Raw genomic sequence first — 19,750 nt, 5'->3', positions numbered from 1 at the left:
AAACCTTTTATTTATAGTCTAAGAAATAAGGAAGTAATAAAAGTCATGAAAAATATTATGAAGATTTCATAACATTCTGAAACAAATATCATGCCCTATAGCCAATTGATTTTGAGTAATTTTTTTTTTCAAAATCGAGGATTATTGAATGGAAAAGTGAAAATGGCCACTATTTAATATACAAAATTACTAAAACACAATTGGTTTATAAATCAAATAGCTTCAGAAAGGAGAGACAGAGATGTAGAGAACAAATAAATAGATGCCAAGGGGGAAGGAGGAGGGATGAATTGGGAGATTGGGATTGACATATATACTCTACTGGCACTATGTATAAAACAGATAACTAATGAGAATCTACTGTATAGCAGCACAGGGAACTCGACTCAGTGCTCTGTGGTGACCTAAATGGGAAGGAAATTCAAAAAAGAGGAGATACATGCTAAAACATAGCTGATTCACTTTGCTATACAGCAGAAACTAACAAAACATTGTGAAGCAACTATACTCCAATAAAAATTAATTTAAAAAAGAATGAAGTAATGCCATTTGCAGCAACATGTATGGACCTGGAGATTATCATACTAAGTGAAGTAAGCCTGATAGAGAAAGACAAATATCATATGATATAGATTATATGTGGAATCTAAAATGAACATATTTACAAAACAGAAATAGACCCACAGACTTAGAAAGCAAACTTCTGGTTACCAAAGGGTGAGGGAGTGGGATAAACTGAGAGTTTGGGACTGATTTATACAAACTACTATATTTATAATAGTTAACCAACACAGATCTACTGTACTGCACAGGGAACTCTGCTCAATATTATATAATAGCCTAAATGGGAAAAGAATTTGAAAAAGAATATATACATATATATATTTGTATAACTGAATCACTTTGCTATACACCTAAAAATAAAATATTTTAAATCAACTATATTCCAATACAAAATAAACATTTTAAATAAACAAGTACATAAAATAAAGTTTATATAAACTTCCAAAATTGGTTATCTTCACCTTAAGAACATTTTTGGAATGGGATTTAGATGACAGCTGTCACCTCCTAGCACTCTTACAGCTTGAGAAATCAGGTGGGATCTGGGATGGAACCACAGATCCATTACAGGCCATGTCTTATACTGTTCAGAGTTACTTGCTACTTATACTAACCTCTGGGGCAGGCCCCACCAGGAGGTAGCTCTTTCTCTCTTCCTGGAGAATTTTACAATGAAGGTTAATCGACACCTGCAGTTCCCACTGTTACAGCTAGTCTCAAACACACACTAATATTCACCTTATTCCTCTGCTTGATTCATTACATTTCTGCTGCTCCAGATGACTATCATAATGGGATAGAAGCACATCCCTGGGGGCGGGGGGGAGCGGGAAAGGCGGGTCCCAAGCCTGGGTTGTCTGAACCATTTGAGTACAAGGTTATTTGTCTATTTACTGTCAAATGTGAGCAAGAGAATACCAACAGATGCATATGAATCACCTCCATAACTAGATTATGCTGATTCTACTCAAAATGAATTCCTTCCCAAAATGAATTTCTTCCCACTTTAGAGTAAAAAAGGTTCAGAGTAGCACTCTTACCACCAAGTGGCTGACTGATCTTGAGTGATGTTGCCACACTGGGGGCCAGAGTGGTCTTTTTCTGGGCAAGTTGAACTTCTGAAAGTAACAGTTGCTAAATTAGCCTAGAAAAACTGGAACCTCTGCTATTAGGCAACTATGTATGCCTCCATCCCAGCCATATAGCCATTGTTCATGTGTCCATAATCCAGCACTGGGGTGGTGGATGAACAAAGCTTTATGACCTCAACTGGCTGAGTCATTCTAATTTGGTTCTTTAGTAGCTCTTCCATAGATGTTGTGTGGAGGACATTTACATACAGTATGAGGTACTCCATACACCGTATCCATTCTGGGAGACATTCATATGCCTCTTCTTCCTGGTCTCTGACCTTCTCATCTCTCTCCCCCCAGGACACTGACCAATATCCAAATCATTCACCTCTACCCTGAATCTATATAGTTTTAACTTGGGCCACTTCTCTTTCTATACAGTAGAAATGGATAATCATTCCAATACTCTAAAGGAGGAGTTCCCCTTATCAATGCCTTTCAAGATCACTCTGGCTGGGGCTATAGCTCAGTGGCAAATGGCTTGTATCAACAGACCAAGCTTACTGTCCAAAAACTAACTTGGCTATTTGAGGCAAGATGTGTGGGTTGAGGGAAAGAGGTCATTGCAATGGTAGTAGATAACAAAGCCATCTGGGTCACCTACTTATGTGGCTTATGTTATTCTCTGGCCCTGCTCATAATAAATCAAATGGCCCATCCTTGTTTTCTAATGAATTGTTCCTGGGCTCACTCAGCCTTATACTTATTTGTCTGATAAATTCCAGTTTATGAGTCAGCTCTGGCTTTTTGGTCACCTGATGTTCCAAAATCAGGAGCTCTTTCTCTAGAAGGGTTCACAGCACACCAGGGAGTTATTTTTTTTTAATAGTTTATTATTCTCTGCTGCAGAAAATAAGGCCTTACCCCAACATCATAAGCAACTCTCCTACTGGAATTTTCCATTAACTTTCCACTCACTCTATATACTCGTCCCACCTCAGATATTTCTAACACCACTGGTCTGATGAGTCATTACACTCAAATATCAGGGCTCTTCACCGCCAGCTTGAGCCTGCTGAAGAGCCCATTCCTGTGTTCAGTTTAGTTCAGTTGCTCAGTCGTGTCCGACTCTTTGCGACCCCATGAATTGCAGCACGCCAGGCCTCCCTGTCCATCACCAACTCCCGGAGTTCACTCAGACTCATGTCCATCGAGTCAGTGATGCCATCCAGCCATCTCATCCTCTGTCGTCCCCTTCTTCTCCTGCCCCCAATCCCTCCAAGCATCAAAGTCTTTTCCAGTGAGTCAACTCTTCTCATGAGGTAGCCAAAGTACCAGGGTTTCAGCTTTAGCATCATTCCTTCCAAAGAAATCCCAGGACTGATCTCCTTCAGAATGGACTGATTGGATCTTCTTGCAGTCCAAGGGACTCTCAAGAGTCTTCTCCAACACCACAGTTCAAAAGCATCAATTCTTCGGCGCTCAGCCTTCTTCACAGTCCAACTCTCACATCCATACATGACCACTGGAAAAACCATAGCCTTGACTAGATGGACCTTAGTTGGCACAGTAATGTCTCTGCTTTTGAATATGCTATCTAGGTTGGTCATAACTTTTTTTTTCCAAGGAGTAAGCGTATTTTAATTTCATGGCTGCAATCATCATCTGCAGTGAGTTTGGAGCCCAAAAAAATAAAGTCCGACACTGTTTCCACTATTTCCCCATCTATTTCCCATGAAGCGATGGGACAAGATACCATGATCTTCGTTTTCTGAATGTTGAGCTTTAAGCCAACTTTTTCGCTCTCCTCTTTCACTTTCATCAAGAGGCTTTTTAGTTCCTCTTCACTTTCTGCCATAAGGGTGGTGTCATCTGCATATCTGAGGTGATTGATATTTCTCCCGGCAATCTTCATTCCAGCTTGTGTTTCTTCCAGTCCAGCATTTCTCATGATGTACTCTGAATAGAAGTTAAATAAGTAGGGTGACGATATACAGCCTTGACGTATTCCTTTTTTTGGAACCAGTTTGTTGTTCCATGTCCAGTTCTAACTGTTGCTTCCTGACATGCATACAGATTTCTCAAGAGGCAGGTCAGGTGGTCTGGTATTCCCATCTCTTTCAGAATTTTCCACAGTTCATTGTGATCCACACAGCCAAAGGCTTTGGCATAGTCAATAAAGCAGAAAGAGATGTTTTTCTGGAACTCTCTTGCTTTTTCCACCATCCAGCGGATGTTGGCAATTTGATCTCTGGTTCCTCTGCCTTTTCTAAAACCAAGTTGAACATCAGGAAGTTCACAGTTCATGTATTGCTGAAGCCTGGCTTGGAGAATTTTGAGCATTACTTTACTAGCGTGTGAGATGAGTGCAATTGTGTGGTAGTTTGAGCATTCTTTGGCATTGCCTTTCTTTGGGATTGGAATGAAAACTGCCCTTTTCCAGTCCTGTGGCCACTGCTAAGTTTTCCAAATTTGCTGGCATATTGAGTGCAGTACTTTCACAGCATCATCTATTAAGATTTGAAATAGCTCAGCTGGAATTCCATTACCTCCACTAGCTTTGTTCGTAGTGATGCTTTCTAAGGCCCACTTGACTTCACATTCCAGGATGTCTGGCTCTAGATGAGTGATCACACCATCGTGATTATCCGGGTCGTGAAGATCTTTTTTGTACAGTTCTTCTGTGTATTCTTGCCATCTCTTCTTAATATCTTCTGCTTCTGTTAGGTCCATACCATTTCTGTCCTTTATCAAGCCCATCTTTGCATGAAATGTTCCCTTGGTATCTCTAATTTTCTTCAAGAGATCTCTAATTTTTCCCATTCTGTTCTTTTCCTCTATTTTTTTGCATTGATCGCTGAAGAAGGCTTTCTTATCTCTTGCTATTCTTTGGAACTTTGCATTCAGATGCTTATATCTTTCCTTTTCTCCTTTGCTTTTTGCTTCTCTTCTTTTCACAGCTCTTTGTAAGGCCTCCCCAGACAGCCATTTTGCTTTTTTGCATTTCTTTTCCATGGGGATGGTCTTGATCCCTGTCTCCTGAACAATGTCACTAACCTCCGTCCATAGTTCATCCCAGGCACTCTATCTATCAGATCTAGGCCCTTAAATCTATTTCTTACTTCCACCGTATAATCATAAGGGATTTGATTTAGGTCATACCTGAATGGTCTAGTGGTTTTCCCTACCTTCTTCAATTTCAGTCTGAATTTGGTAATAAGGAGTTCATGATCTGAGCCAGAGTCAGCTCCTGGTCTTATTTTTGTTGACTGTATAGAGCTTCTCCATCTTTGGCTGCAAAGAATATAATCAATCTGATTTCAGTGTTGACCATCTGGTGATGTCCATGTGTAGAGTCTTCTCTTGTGTTGTTGGAAGAGGGTGTTTGCTATTCCTGAGTTGGGACCCACCAAAACTTGCTGCCTTCTCTATTTGGGCAGATGTGTCTTTGTATAGGATCTTTTCCTCTATGTCAGACATTTTTAAATGTTTGGAAATAGATTCAAACAAGTATGTGAATTTCCATATCACAGCCCTAAGATTATAATTATATACCATACATCATTACACTTTTTTCTGAATATAAGATTATTAATTTTTTAATTGATAATAGTGTTACTGAGAGTGACACTGTTTTTAAATCAATACACAAAATAAAACTTTTAATAGCATTTCTTACTTTTAATAGCAATTCTTAATAGCAATACTTTTAATAGCAACTTTTAATAGCAATTCTTACTCCATTTTCATATTTTATACTACACATACTATTTATCATAGTGGTACTTCTACTAAGTCATAGATAAAATGTACATATTCAGAATATACTCCCCAAGATTTTAGAAATGTGAATATACACCAAAAATGACTTGGAACTCTCCACTAGTGAAGCCACCATAAGATGGAACAAAGTGGAGTTACATAATTAGATGTGACAATCTAGAGGAAAATCTAGTATTAAAGAGGAAGATCAAGTATAAAACTAAGGGAAACACAAGCATCATTAAACACAAATAGAGAAAAACAACCCAGCATAAAAGACAGAAATGAAACAGTCAGGAAGATAGAAACAGTGAGTACTATCGCAGAACCAGAGGTGAAGATTTTTAAAAATACCAAACATCACAGTTTGGTTAGAAAGATAATTACATGTTCTTTGGAGCTGAAATTTAGAGTTGGTTGTGACCTTATTGAGAGAGAGAGTTTGGTGAATTGGCAGGGACAGAAAATAATGGGAAGGAACCAATCAGAACAATTTTTAATGTATTTTCCCATTCCATTTATACTACCTGTATCTCCTATATCCCTTGGACTATAAGGAGGTCCAACCAGTCCATCCTAAAGGAAATCAGTCTTGAATACTCATTGGAAGGACTGATGCTGAGTCTGAAACTCCAATACTTTGGCCACCTGATGTGAAAAACCAACTCATTGGAAAAGACCCTGTTGCTGTGAAAGATGAAGGCAAGAGGAGAAGGGGATGACAGAGGATGAGATGGTTGGATGGCACCACTTACGCGATGGACATGAGTTTGAGTAGGCTCCGGGAGTTGGTAATGGATAGGGAAGCCTGGAGTGCTGCAGTCCATGGGGTCACAAAGAGTCAGACACAACTGAGCGATTGAACTGAACTGAATCTCCAATATCATGTATGAGTAAGCCTCAGCCACCCTAGTTTACTATTTATATATATTTTATATATATTATTTATATCATTATAATATATATACTATTTATATATATTTTAATTAGGTCTTGCTCTTTCAAGCTTCCAGGATCTTTACATATGCTCCCATTAGTCTTCTTATTTTCCTCATGTGCATCATTTATTATAACTCTACTTATCCTGCAAAGTTAATCTGAAATGGCACTTCCAATGAGGGATCTTTCTTTTTCCCTCTGGGTCTCCATCCACTTCATTCACCATGTTTATATGTGACCTATTTACACTTTTTAATATCAGAGCCTGAATTGACTTCTAGTTAGCAATGCAAGTGTCTTTCTCTCACTAGATTATGAGCTTCCTGTAGAGCCTTTTCCAAAACCTAAATATTTCTCATCCTGTGCTCATTCTACCTACCATCTCTTCCAGCACCCTGTATATTAGAAGTACTTGATTGAAGTTAAACAGAACTGAAATTTTAAATATCAGTGAAGCATATATTGAGAATCTAACTCAATGTGTTGTCAGAAGCACAGAATATGTAAGACATGATTGGTATTTATGGATATTTAGCCAATACTTTTATAATCAACACATAAGAAGTCACATGTAACCAAGTGGCAAATGCAGTGTGATAGCAGGCAGCTACTAAGCAGAACAGGAAAAGGAACATCAATATAATTTAAAGGAATGTCCTCATGGAGATCTGACTTAAGATCAAGAATGAGTATATTGGCCTGAAAAGAGAGGCTGAACAAGGTGTTTTAGCTGAAGTAAACTTTAAGTGTAAATTAATCAAGCAGGTATGCACAAGACCAGTGAAGGGATAAACACAACCAAGTGTCATGTCCTGAGGTCAGAAGAAGAAATCAGGATCATAAGTAAGACATTGAAAGACTGTGCACCATCTAGAATACTAAGTTGTTTTTAAAAATGGATTGTTTGAAACTAATGAAAGATCATGTCAAATTCTTGAGCAGGAAAAATATAATTTCTTTCATCTAACAGGTATTTGTTGACCATTACAATCTGCCACATACTATCAAGGCATTATAAACATGGAAATGAACATAACAGAGTAAAAAACCTTTTCCATTTAGCTCCACATGCTAATGGTGAGGGAGATATTGATTGACTATAAATGCACCAACAAATAAATATGTAGTATACTGAAGAGTGATTAGTGGAATGTAGTGGAAAAAAAAAACAGGGTAAGAAGGATAAAGGCAGCTGGGGAAAACTGAAAAGTAAGGAGAACCATGTAGGTAATTCATGTTGTTGCTGTTGTTGTTGTTTAGTCACTGCTTTAGTTGATAAGTTGTGTCCGACTCTTTGGCGACCCCATGGACTATAATCCCTCTGTCCATGCGATTTCCCAGGCAAAAATACTGGAGTGAGTTGCCATTTCCTTCTCCACAGGATCTTTCTGACCTAGGGATTGAACTTGCATCTCTTTCTTCCATTGCAGGTGGATTCTTTACTGCTGAGCCACGAGGGAAGCCCTAGGTAACTCATATGTGGGACTAAATAATAATATCAGAGTTTCCAATGATATTTTGCAAAACATTAGGACACATCAACTCACAGATGACCCATGATAAAACTACCACATCTTCTAGTCTCCTCTCAAAACTCTAATCATCTTTCATAGACCATATTAATTCCTCCAATAAAAAAAGGTCAAGCCAACACGAGACTCTTTCTTGTTCATATTGCATTTAAGCAGAATAATAAACAGAATTTTAAAAGAGGTCAGTTACATATTAATCAATGGGTAATGATCAAATAACCTTAGGGACCTTAATGAAAGTAAACTGTTTTAACCTCATTATTTCACAGGTCATCCTGATGTATGTTGGTGACTGAATCTCCATATGGAAATATACTGGTGTCACTGTGGGGAAATCCCTTAGGATTTGATGGAAAATTTTACTTTGTAATGTAAGGAACATAATTATTGACTCTGATCTATTTGTATTTGCCCATATTTTCATTCTTTTAATCCCAAAAGTTTTAAGAGACTAAGGTTTATATTCTGAAATTCTATGAGATCCAACATCACAAAGCAAACATGAAACACTGCAAAACTTTCTGCTGTGAAATCTAGGTAAGAGAAGTACTCGAATTTATTTTTAATATTAGTATACCTTAATATTTATCTAAAGTACTTTGTTGTTATTAGATTTCAATTACTCAGTTATCTTTTTACCTCTTCCCCAAACTGAAGGCTATGGAAAAACTAGAATGATATTCAAACTGTAAAGTACCCTGACCTTTCTTGTCAGTTAGAATTTTAAAAAATACACAGGTAAAGACAGAAAGTAATCATTAAATAATTTAGGAACTTGTTCTGAATGCTTTCCTAGCTTAGCCCAATAATCCAACAGCTAATATTTAATATTTTACAACAAACATTTTTCATCTGAGTTCTTTATTTTAATACTTGATTATGGAAAAAATAAACCCATTTTCAAAAAAACATAGAATTCATATGATTAGATATCAGTCAATATTTCTAGTGGATCACTAAATAATGGTAGAATATAGCCATTTAAAGGAAATAAAAATTTGTTCTCAAAAACTATATTAAGGCTTAAAGAAATTTTTCTAAATGTTAGAAAACTAAAGCATAAAGTTTCTTCTATTAACTTTGAATCTATTGTGATATACTAAGAAAATCTTAGATAAATTTTTAGAAGCAAAAAAAAAAAATAGTAGATGAGTCAACTCAGATAAAAGATACCTAAAAGTTCTTATTTTATATATATATAATTGAAATATATTTGACATACACTGTGTAAGTTTAATGCTTATAACATGTTGATTTGAAAAACTAGTAATTGATTGCAATTGCAGAATGTTAGCTCTCTATAACATCACATAATTTTCATTTTTGTGGCAGAAATAATTGAGATCTAGTCTCGGCAGTTTAGATGATTATAGTAAAATATTGTTTATATTCACTGTAATGTGTACTAGATCTTATTTGTTAATTTCAGATAAGATCTTACTTATCTGTTAATTTCAAGTTTGTACCAATAAAGAATACCTTTCCTGTTTCCTCATCTCCCAGAGCCCCTGGTAACCATGATTTTACTGTTTTCATGTTTGGTTTTTTTACATGCACAGTTAAGCTATATCTTACAGTTTTTGTCTTTCTCTGACTTATATAACTTGGCATAATGTCCCCAAGGTCAACCCATGATGCTGTAAAATGGAAGGATATCCTTCTTTCTCATGTCTGAATGTCCTTTCACTTCTATCCATTCATCCTTAAGACAAATACACAGATGTTTCTGTATTTTAGCTACTGTAACTAATGCTGCTATAAATACAAGACTGCATATATCCCTTTCATAATTTGCTTTCATTTTCTTTGAGTATATATACAGAAGCGCAATTGTGGGATTACATGGTGGTTCTATTTTAAATTATTTGAGGAAACTCCATGCTGGCATCCGTAGTAGCTGAACCAATTTACATTTCCACCAACAGACTTCTTGCCACATTCTCTGTTCTCCATAGTCTAGGCAACAGTTGTTATCTCTCATCTTCTTGATGATAGGCATATCTCATGGCTTTTGATTTGCCTTTCTCTAATGATTAGTGATGTCGACCATCTTTTCATGTGTCTGTTGATCATTTGGATGGCTTTTGTAAAATTATCTTGGTAGTTCCTCAGCCCATTTTTTAATCTGAATGTCTATACTTTTATTATTGAGCTGTATGAGTTTTGACATATTTTAGATATTAATCTTAATTTTTAAATGATGAGTTTTACATCATTCTCCTTGTAGAATCTTCTCAACCTGCAGAGTTTACTAAAGACCACTGTAAGGACCACCAAAGAAGTTATTAAGTATCAGTGGTAGGGCCCTGGAAACAAGTTCTCCCATCCCAGGTCACTGGGAGGGAAGTGAGGCTAGAATCAATACTGATCTTTCTCCTTTTGCACTGAACAGCTGCGATAAGAAATATAAGTTGCAGCTAACCTCAAAACGTCTACTGTACAATCGGTAAACTGTACATACTTATGAAAAATGCAACGTCAATTAGCTATGTTATCAAAGATTGTGTTGGGTATACAAGACATGATGGAGAGTCCAGAAAGTGAAAATTAGTGTGATCAGGGGTATCTGGTTAACTTTATTAAATAATAGTATATACAAACCATGCTTTAGATGAAGGAGAAAAGGATGCAGGTATCTTAGAAATAGGAATAATGACATGGACAGTGTTTATGAAAATGGATATGACACTGGGAAAAGAGATAAAGAGGTGATAATCAATTATTCTTTTACTCCTTAGCTTTCTGAGTTTACTTTCTTTAAAACTGAACAGTACTCTCAATAATCCTTAGTAATCTGCAAACAACATATTTATTCCATAAATTAACATATCTATTCCATGCTATTTTAAAATGTTTATTCCACTGGGAGAGTTTATGAAAATTTAATTTTTAAAAGTTTCTCTATATACAAAAATTAATTTGAAATTCATTTTTTAAAACTTTAATATAAAAACTGAAACAAATTTTATGGGCAAAATGAAGCAAAGATGAGTACCCAGTTTGTACACCATATTTCCATAAATTCATAAAGACAAACCTTTCCCACTGTTAGCATCTCTCCTGTGATTACCAAATACTCATGTGAATTTTGAGTTTCAGAGCTGAGGTCATAGACGCTGACATGTTATGGAGATGAATATTCCCTAGAAGTTTGTGTCCTTGTATCACAAGACAGCAAGAGAAGCTTTCTCCTTATTTTATATAAAGGAAAGTTATACACATTCTAAATTGGAATCTTATCTCTCCATAATTCCTATCTCAACAGACAATTCAGAGATGACAGAGGATAACCTCTCCTTGACAACTGAATTTATCCTCATAGGATTTACAGTTCATCCAGAGCTGAAGACCCTTCTGTTTCTGGTGTTCTTTACCATCTATCTGATCACCATGGTAGGGAATCTTGGCCTGGTGGCATTGATAGTTACAGAGCATCGTCTTCACACACCAATGTACATCTTCCTGGGGAATCTCGCTCTGATGGATTCCTGTTGTTCTTGTGCCATTACCCCCAAGATGCTACAGAACTTCTTTTCAAAAGACAGAACGATTTCCCTCTATGAATGTATGGCACAATTTTATTTTCTCTGTCTTGCTGAAACTGCAGACTGCTTTCTCCTGGCAGCAATGGCCTATGATCGCTATGTGGCCATCTGCCAACCACTGCAGTACCACACTATGATGTCAAAGAAACTCTGCATTCAGATGACCACAGGGGCCTACATAGCTGGAAACCTGCATTCCATGATTCACATTGGATTTTTGTTTAGGTTAACTTTCTGTAGATCTCATCAAATCAATCACTTTTTTTGTGATGTTCTTCCATTATATAGACTCTCCTGTGCTGACCCTTATATCAATGAATTGATGATATTTATCTTTTCAGGGTCAGTTCAAGTATTCTCTATTATCATAGTAATAATCTCTTATCTTTTCATCCTTTTCACGATTTTTAAAATGAAATCCAGAAAAGGAAAAGGAAAAGCCTTATCTACTTGTGCATCCCACTTTGTCTCTGTCTCAATATTCTATGGTTCTCTTCTCTTCATGTATATTAGACCAAATTCAGTTAATGACAAAGATAAAGATATACCTCTTGCTATTTTTTATACACTAGTTATTCCTTTGTTAAATCCTTTCATTTATAGTCTAAGAAATAAGGAAGTAATAAATGTTATGAAAAAAATTATGAAGAAAATATAACATTCTAAAATATCATTCCATATGGACAATTGATTTTAATTTGATAAAACTTTATTTTCAAAATCAAGCAATACTGAGAAAGTGGAAAATAGCCTTTATATAAAATACTGAATTACTAAATCAAATAAACAAGTTCAGTGAGGAGAGAGATTCTGCTAAAATGTATTCTAAAATCTAAGCTACCAGGTTCTATCAAGGCTAAAGTACATAATTATTCCTGAGACCACAAATTATGTCAGGATGAATTTAGTCACAATAGTAACTATTGCTTCAGAGTATAATGAGTTACAATTTTCAACAAATCCAACAAAGGTTAGGAATAGAAGTAACTATACAGGAAGGTCCCCTCAATTTAATACTGTTGGCATGCTGCTGGAATCCTAAGGCATAATCTTACAAAGCCCCCATATTCCAAGTTTTTAAATATCAATCCCATGTTAAGCAACACTGTATGACAGAAGTAAATGGTATGTTTGAATTTGAATCTCAGTTTTGAATTTGTTCAAGAGATTATGCTTCACCATGAATTCAAGCAGAGCATGTATTCTCTAATCAGGAACAGTTTTCTCTGTAGTGTTAGTAAATCTCTCAACTTCTTCAAAATAGAGTATCTGAATACATTAGTGGTTTATCAATCTGTAGTGAAAATTATGCTATTTATACTGATAAATGTATGAATTTTACATTTTCATGTAGTTTGATTGTTCATTACACATATGACTGTGTAATTTAGGAACACAGTTATTTTTAAAAAGAGATTTTATTTTCTCTTTCTTACTCCCCTTGCTTGTTACTAGGAATAACACTAACCTGGACTGATTCCAATGTAAAGTACTGATATATACACAGCATTAACAAAAGGTGAAGGTGCTATTGAAGCATAAATGAGACAGAAAATAGCAAAAATTTAAATAAACAAAAATATTTATTGATCCTTACAGTGCAAATGGGAGAAGGCAATGGCACCCCACTCCAGTACTCTTGCCTGCAGAATCCCATGGACGGAAGAGCCTGGTAGGCTGCAGTCCATGGAGTCGCTAAGAGTCGGACACGACTGAGCGACTTCACTTTCACTTTTCACTTTCATGCATTGGAGAAGGAAATGGCAACCCACTTCAGTGTTCTTGCCTAGAGAATCCCAGGGATGGGGGAGCCTGGTGGGCTGCTGTCTATGGGGTCACACAGAGTCGGACACGACTGAAGCGACTTAGCAGCAGCAGTAGCAGCAGCACAGGGCAAATGTGATAGAAAAAATAATTCACTGAGAACATATTGTCTGCTGGACACTAAGCTAGACATTTCATATATACAGATATGATTTTTCATGTTTTCCCCAGTAAAAATCTCATACTTTGAAATACTGTGGAGTTTACCCAACTTCATCCAAATCATTGGAATAAACTAGAATTTGAGCCAACAAAACCTTTTGCTACACACTTGAGAGTTCAGAAAGTGGAGATCCTTGTAGTTGGGACATTTAGTTCTTAAGTAGCATCAAGAATAATTGCATTTTAAAATAAAGCAGGGGAATTTTAATATTTGGAAAAAAACAGGAATGGGTATGACCAGTCAATGTTTATGGAAATGAGTGTGGCACAGGGAATGGGATCAGGGAGTTAAACAGTGTAACAGAGTCAGAAAGCCTACAAAACTATTGGTTAGAGCTGTTGATAAATATGAGAAGAAAGGTGGAAGTGGACAAGGTTACTGAGAAGCTTAAATGCCACCCTGAGGAATCTGAATCTATTTTAGAGGCATCAGACCCTAAAGGCTTCCTGGAGCAGAGCAATATATCAATAAACCTGATCATGCAACTGACTGGAAAGGGACGTGAAGCAAGAAGATTAACTTCAATAATTCATGTATTAGATGAGGAGAACTGAATCGGGAAAATGCTCTAAAAGTAGAGAATACTCTATATAGTAAATTGTACTTGTTAGACAACAAAATGAAAGCCTATTTTTTTCCTGTATCAAACATGTCATAAATTATTTCATACCACCAATTCTTAATAAGAAGTCTGACACATTTGGCCATTCAATAAACATTTTTCTTTCAATATGTTTTTAATATAATTATGTAAGTAAAAGTGTAATATTCTCATTTTTATTTTTGAATGAATTAATGAATACCTTTTAAATTCTTGATTTCACTTTCTTACATTGTAAATACTGACAGAAATAATTCACATAAACAAAGTTCTTTAGGTTCCTAACATATTTTACAAGCTAAAAGGAATACAGATATCAAAAATTTTGAGAAACTTTGAATTAGATGGATGGTGTACATCCAATATTACCTTCTATTTCAGTGGGTATTTTTAGTTGCTAGACTTGCATGCATTGATTTATGTTTGCCATTTCTAAGGGCACCATGATATTGTTGCATATTTCTGTAATACCCTTGCCCATCCTTAGCAACACTGCATCCCAGAGGTCTGTAAGGGAAGAACATGTAACTTACTTAGGATCAATGAGACAAAAGAAATTATTTTCTGGAATTTTCAGGCAATTGTGTATCCTATATTTGAAAAAAAATCCACAAAACATATGATGTTTCTCCCTCTGAATGTCATAAAACGTGCATATAATATCTGGCACAGTAAATGTCCAAATTTGCCATCAAGAGGTAAACCAGCCTAGAGAGGAAGTTAAAATAGAAAAGGGGGCATAGCCAAAAACATCACACAGAAATAGACTCAGAGTCACTGGAATAAACCTTCCCTCTGGTTGCATAATCAAACAGATATCCTTACTGATTAAGCTTGATTAGAAAAGATGCTTTATTTACAACAGAATAAATACTACCTGATATATTCGTGCCTCTTGCTTTATCTCCCATTTTTGTATCCTATTTTAAATTACATCTTTTAGCTTACAAATAACTTTTCAGTAGTATATACTTAACTATTAAGCAGATCTATTAAGTCTTTTACTTTCATTACACTATTTTAATTTCCTATAATTCCACCTTAAAAAATGTGAGAGATCGAGAGGCTTCATAATTTGTCCAAAGAAATATTAAGATGAAGCTGAGGACTCAAACTCAGTCTGTTTTGCTCCTGAATCCATGTTCTTAACAACTAAGTCATTCTATACATAGCATAAAAAAGTCAAAGTAGCGTGAGAAGATAACTATCAAGTAGCTAACTTGTTAAGGGGCAGAGAAATAGGGAAGAGATTCAAGAAATATGTGGATCAATGACACTTTCCTCTAACTCTATTTTGAAAATTTTCACATCTATGGAAAACTTGAGAGAATCACACAATTAATGTGCATGGATTTTTTAAACACCATTAAACAAGTGTTATCATTTTACCACATTTGCCTGTGTCCAAATGTGTATGTGTGTTTATTTCATGTATATATACAAATACAAATATGTATGATGACATTATGACACTATCCACAAGTTCACAGTCATAACATCACTATTAGCATCGAGAAATTTAACATCACCTAATATGAAGTTAATATTAAAATTTTTCCTAATTATCCAACCTAAACTTTCTCCCATGTTTTCTCCTAGAAGGTTTATAGTTTTGAGTTTTACATTTAGATCTGCAATCTATCTCAGTTAATTTCTGCAAAATATGTAGGGACTCTGTCTAAGTTTCTTGCACATGGAAATAAATTTGTTCCAGCACATTCATCAACATGGAGTGTGGAATAGATTAAGAGGATGTGGCATATATATAGATTGGAATATTACTCACCCATAAAACGAATGAAATTGTGCGATCTGCTGAGACATGGATGGACCAAGAAACTGTAATACAAAGTAAAGTAAGTCAGAAACAGAAAAAAACAAATATCATATATTAATGCTGCTGCTGCTAAGTCACTTCAGTCATGTCCAACTCTGTATGACCCCACAGACAGCAGTCCACCAGGCTCCGCCATCCCTGGGATTCTCCAGGTAAGAACACTGGAATGGGTGCCATTTCCTTCTCCAATGCATGAAAGTGAAAAGTGAAAGTGAAAAGTAAAAGTGAAGTCGCTCAGTCGTTTCTGTCTCTTAGTGACCCCATGGACTGCAGCCTACCAGGCTCCTCCGTCCATGGAATCTAGAAAAATGGTAGAGATGTACCCATATGCAAAGCATAAACAGAGACACAGAGATAGACAACAAATGTATGGGCACCAAGGAGTGGGGGGAAACAGGGAGGTGGGATGAACTGGGAGATTGAGATTGACATACATCTACTACTACACATACAATAGATAAGTAATAAGAACCTACAGTACAGCACAGTGAACTCTACTGGGTGCTCTGTGGTGACAAAGAGGGAACATATGTATACATATAACTGACTCACTTTGCCATACAGCAGAAACTAAAACTACATTGTAAGGCAACTATACTCCAATTAAAATTTTTTTAAAAAAACACATATACATAATGAAATAGATGATCAGTCCCGTGATCTAACAGAGGATTTCCTGCTGTTGATGACTTCAAGGTCACCCAAGGTGAAGCTATATTTCAGAGCAATACATATGACATCAATATACAAAGCCGACTATCCAAGAACTAACTTGGCCTTCTGAGGCCAAATCTGTGTGTTGAGTAAAAGATATCAGTGCAATGATGGTAGACAACAAGAAATACTGGATCACCTACTTCTGTGTCTTATTGTGTTCCCTAGCCCTGTTCAGTCTAGATACTTTGTCATCTGATGAATAGCTCCTGGGCACACTCAACCTTATACTTTTTTATCTGATAAATTCTAGCTCATGTTCTGGCCTCTTGGTCACATTATGTCCCAAAGTAAAAAGCTCTTAGGGTGTGTTTTTTTTTTTTAATAGTTTATAATTCTCTGCTGCAGACAACAAGGCCTTGCTCAAAAACCATAAGCATTTCTTCTATTAAATTTTCCCATAAACAGTCCACTCACTCTACATCTCTTCTCACCTCAGATGTCTCTAATACCATTGATCTGCTGAGTCATTGGGCCCAAATAACAAGGCGGTTTAACCCTACAGCTTGACTTGTCAAAGGGCCCTTTCCTGTTTTGGGACCCAATCAAAACTTACATTCTCCATTTGGGCAGACATGTCTCTGTGTAGGATCTTTCACACCATGTCAGACATTAAGAAATTTTTGGAAATAAATTCAAAAAAGTGCTTGTTATATTACAACCCTAAGACTTAAACAATACACTGTATATTACTACATTTCTGTAACTATTATTTAATTAACAATAGTGTTAGTGGGAGTAACAATTTTTATAGCATTATACATGAAAATTATAATACCAATTATTTGAGTAATATTCTTTTCTATCTATATTTTCATGTTTTATGATATAAAATAACATTTTAGCATAGTGGTACATTTACCTATAGGGACTTCCTTGGTGGTTCAGTAGTAAAGAATCATCCTGCCAAGGTAGGGGACGTGCGTTTGATCCCTGGGTCAGGAAAATCCCTGGAGAAGGAAATGACAACTCAGTCCAGTATTCTTGCATGGGAAATCCCATGGACAGAGGAGCCTGGTGGACTATAGTCCATGGGGTTGCAAAGAGTCAGACACAACTTAGCAACTGAGCACACACACACATTTAACCAATTAGTAGGTATAAATGAATATAATAGGAATGTACTCCCAATTATTTTCCTGATATGAGTGTACACCAAAAGTGTCTTGGAACTGTCCTCTAGTAAAGTTACCATAAGATAGGACATAATTTGAAATACATAATTTGATGAGTTAATCTAGTGGAAATTCTAGAATGATAGAAGAGAAAGGTGGAGTATAGAACCAAGGGGAATACAAGCACTATTAAAGGCAAAAAAGAGGAATACAACCCAGCATAAAAGACTGAGATGGAACAGTAAGGAAGACAGAAAAAGTGAACGTTAACACAAAACCAGAGACAAAGACTTTCAATAGCACCAAATACCACAGCTTGTTTACGAAGATTATTAGATGTCCTTTGGAGTTGGTATTCAGCATTGGTTGTGACCTTACTGACAGAGAGAGTTCTGTGAATTGGCAGGGAAGGAATCAAATAAATCAGTTTTCAGTCTATTTTCCTAATCCTTTTAAATTATCTGTAAGTGTCTCCAATATCATGCATAAATAAACTTCAATCACCCTAGCTAACATTCTTTTTTTTTTTTTAACTTTACAATATTGTGTTTAAAAGTAGGTCTTGTGATGAAAGTGAAAGAGGAGAGTGAAAAAGTTGGCTTAAAGCTCAACATTCAGAAAACGAAGATCATGGCATCCAGTCCCATCACTTCATGGCAAATAGATGAGGAAACAGTGGAAACAGTGTCAGACTTTATTTTGGGGGGCTCCAAAATCACTGCAGATGGTGACTGCAGCCATGAAATTAAAAGACGCTTACTCCTTGGAAGAAAAGTGATGACCGACCTAGATAGCATATTCAAAAGCAGAGACATTACTTTGCTGACTAAGGTCCGTCTAGTCAAGGCTATGGTTTTTCCAGTAGTCATGTATGGATGTGAGAGTTGGACTGTGAAGAAGACTGAGAGCCGAAGAACTGATGCTTTTGAACTGTGGTGTTGGAGAAGACTCTTGAGAGTCCCTTGGACTGCAAGGAGATCCAACCAGTCCATTCCGAAGGAGATCAGCCCTGGGATTTCTTTGGAAGGAATGGTGTTGAAGCTGAAACTCCAGTACTTTGGCCACCTCATGCGAAGAGTTGACTCATTGGAAAAGACTCTGATGCTGGGAGGGATTGGGGGCAGGAGAAGGGGACGACAGAGGATGAGATGGCTGGATGGCATCACTGACTCGATGGACATGAGTTTGAGTGAGCTCCGGGAGTTGGTGATGGACAGGGAGGCCTGGTGTGCTGCGATTCATGGGGTTGCAAAGAGTCGGACACGACTGAGCAACTGAACTGAACTGAACTTGTGTTTTTGAGTTTCAAGGATTTTATCATATGCTTCCATTAGGCTTCTGCTTTTCCATGAAGATGGCTTATTATAAACCTACTTATCTTTGCAAGGTTCATCTGAAATGATGCTTACAATGAGAAATCTTTTTCCCCTAGGTCACATTCACTTCCTTTGCAATATTTTTATATAGCACATTCATTCACAGCCTGAACTGCTTGCTAGTTCGCAATGTAACTCCCCACTAGATTATGAGCTTCTTGTCAGGAGCCATTTCTAAAACCTAAGAACTTCTTATTCCTACCATGCTCACATCATGTATTCACTCTACCTATCATCTCTTCCAATATCCTGTATATTTTAAGCAATTGATTAAGGATAAAACAAAACTAAAAGTTTAAATATCAATGAAGCGTGTACTGAGGATCTACCTCAGTGAACTGTCAGGAGCTCAAAATACATATGGCATGATCAGTGATTTAAGGATATTTAGCCAAGATTTTTGCAGGAGACACAAGGGATGAGGGTTTGATCTCTGGGTCAGGAAGATCCCTTGAAGGAGGAAATGGTAGCTACTCCAGTATTCTTGCCTGGGAAATTCCACAGGCAGAAGAGCCTGGTGGGCTACAGTCCATGGGGTCACAAAAAGTTGGACACAACTGAGTGACTATGCAGTCGCAGCAGCCAAGGCTTTTACAATCAAGACACATAAAGTCACACTTGATAAAGTCGCAAATGAATTATAAAAGCAGTACCATGTGGATCAAGAAAAGACAAAATCAACTTAATTTAAATGACTTGGGTATG

The 19,750-nt window shown here is 36.5% G+C and overlaps 1 protein-coding gene across 1 annotated transcript; it reads left to right on the top strand.

Moving 5' to 3' along the window:
- Window positions 1-11,146: 11,146 nt before the first annotated feature.
- On the top strand, window positions 11,147-12,073 carry LOC120852855 (olfactory receptor 5K3-like). The gene has a single exon (XM_040226321.1). The coding sequence runs from the start codon at window positions 11,147-11,149 to the stop codon at window positions 12,071-12,073; it is 927 nt and encodes a 308-aa protein (XP_040082255.1).
- The last annotated feature ends 7,677 nt before the right edge of the window (window positions 12,074-19,750 follow it).

The sequence above is a fragment of the Oryx dammah genome, unplaced genomic scaffold (genome assembly GCF_014754425.2).
Source record: "Oryx dammah isolate SB20612 unplaced genomic scaffold, SCBI_Odam_1.1 HiC_scaffold_2, whole genome shotgun sequence".
NCBI lineage: Eukaryota > Metazoa > Chordata > Mammalia > Artiodactyla > Bovidae > Oryx > Oryx dammah.
Note: the sequence above shows the minus strand (reverse complement) of the source record. Positions and strands in the feature narration are given on the sequence as shown.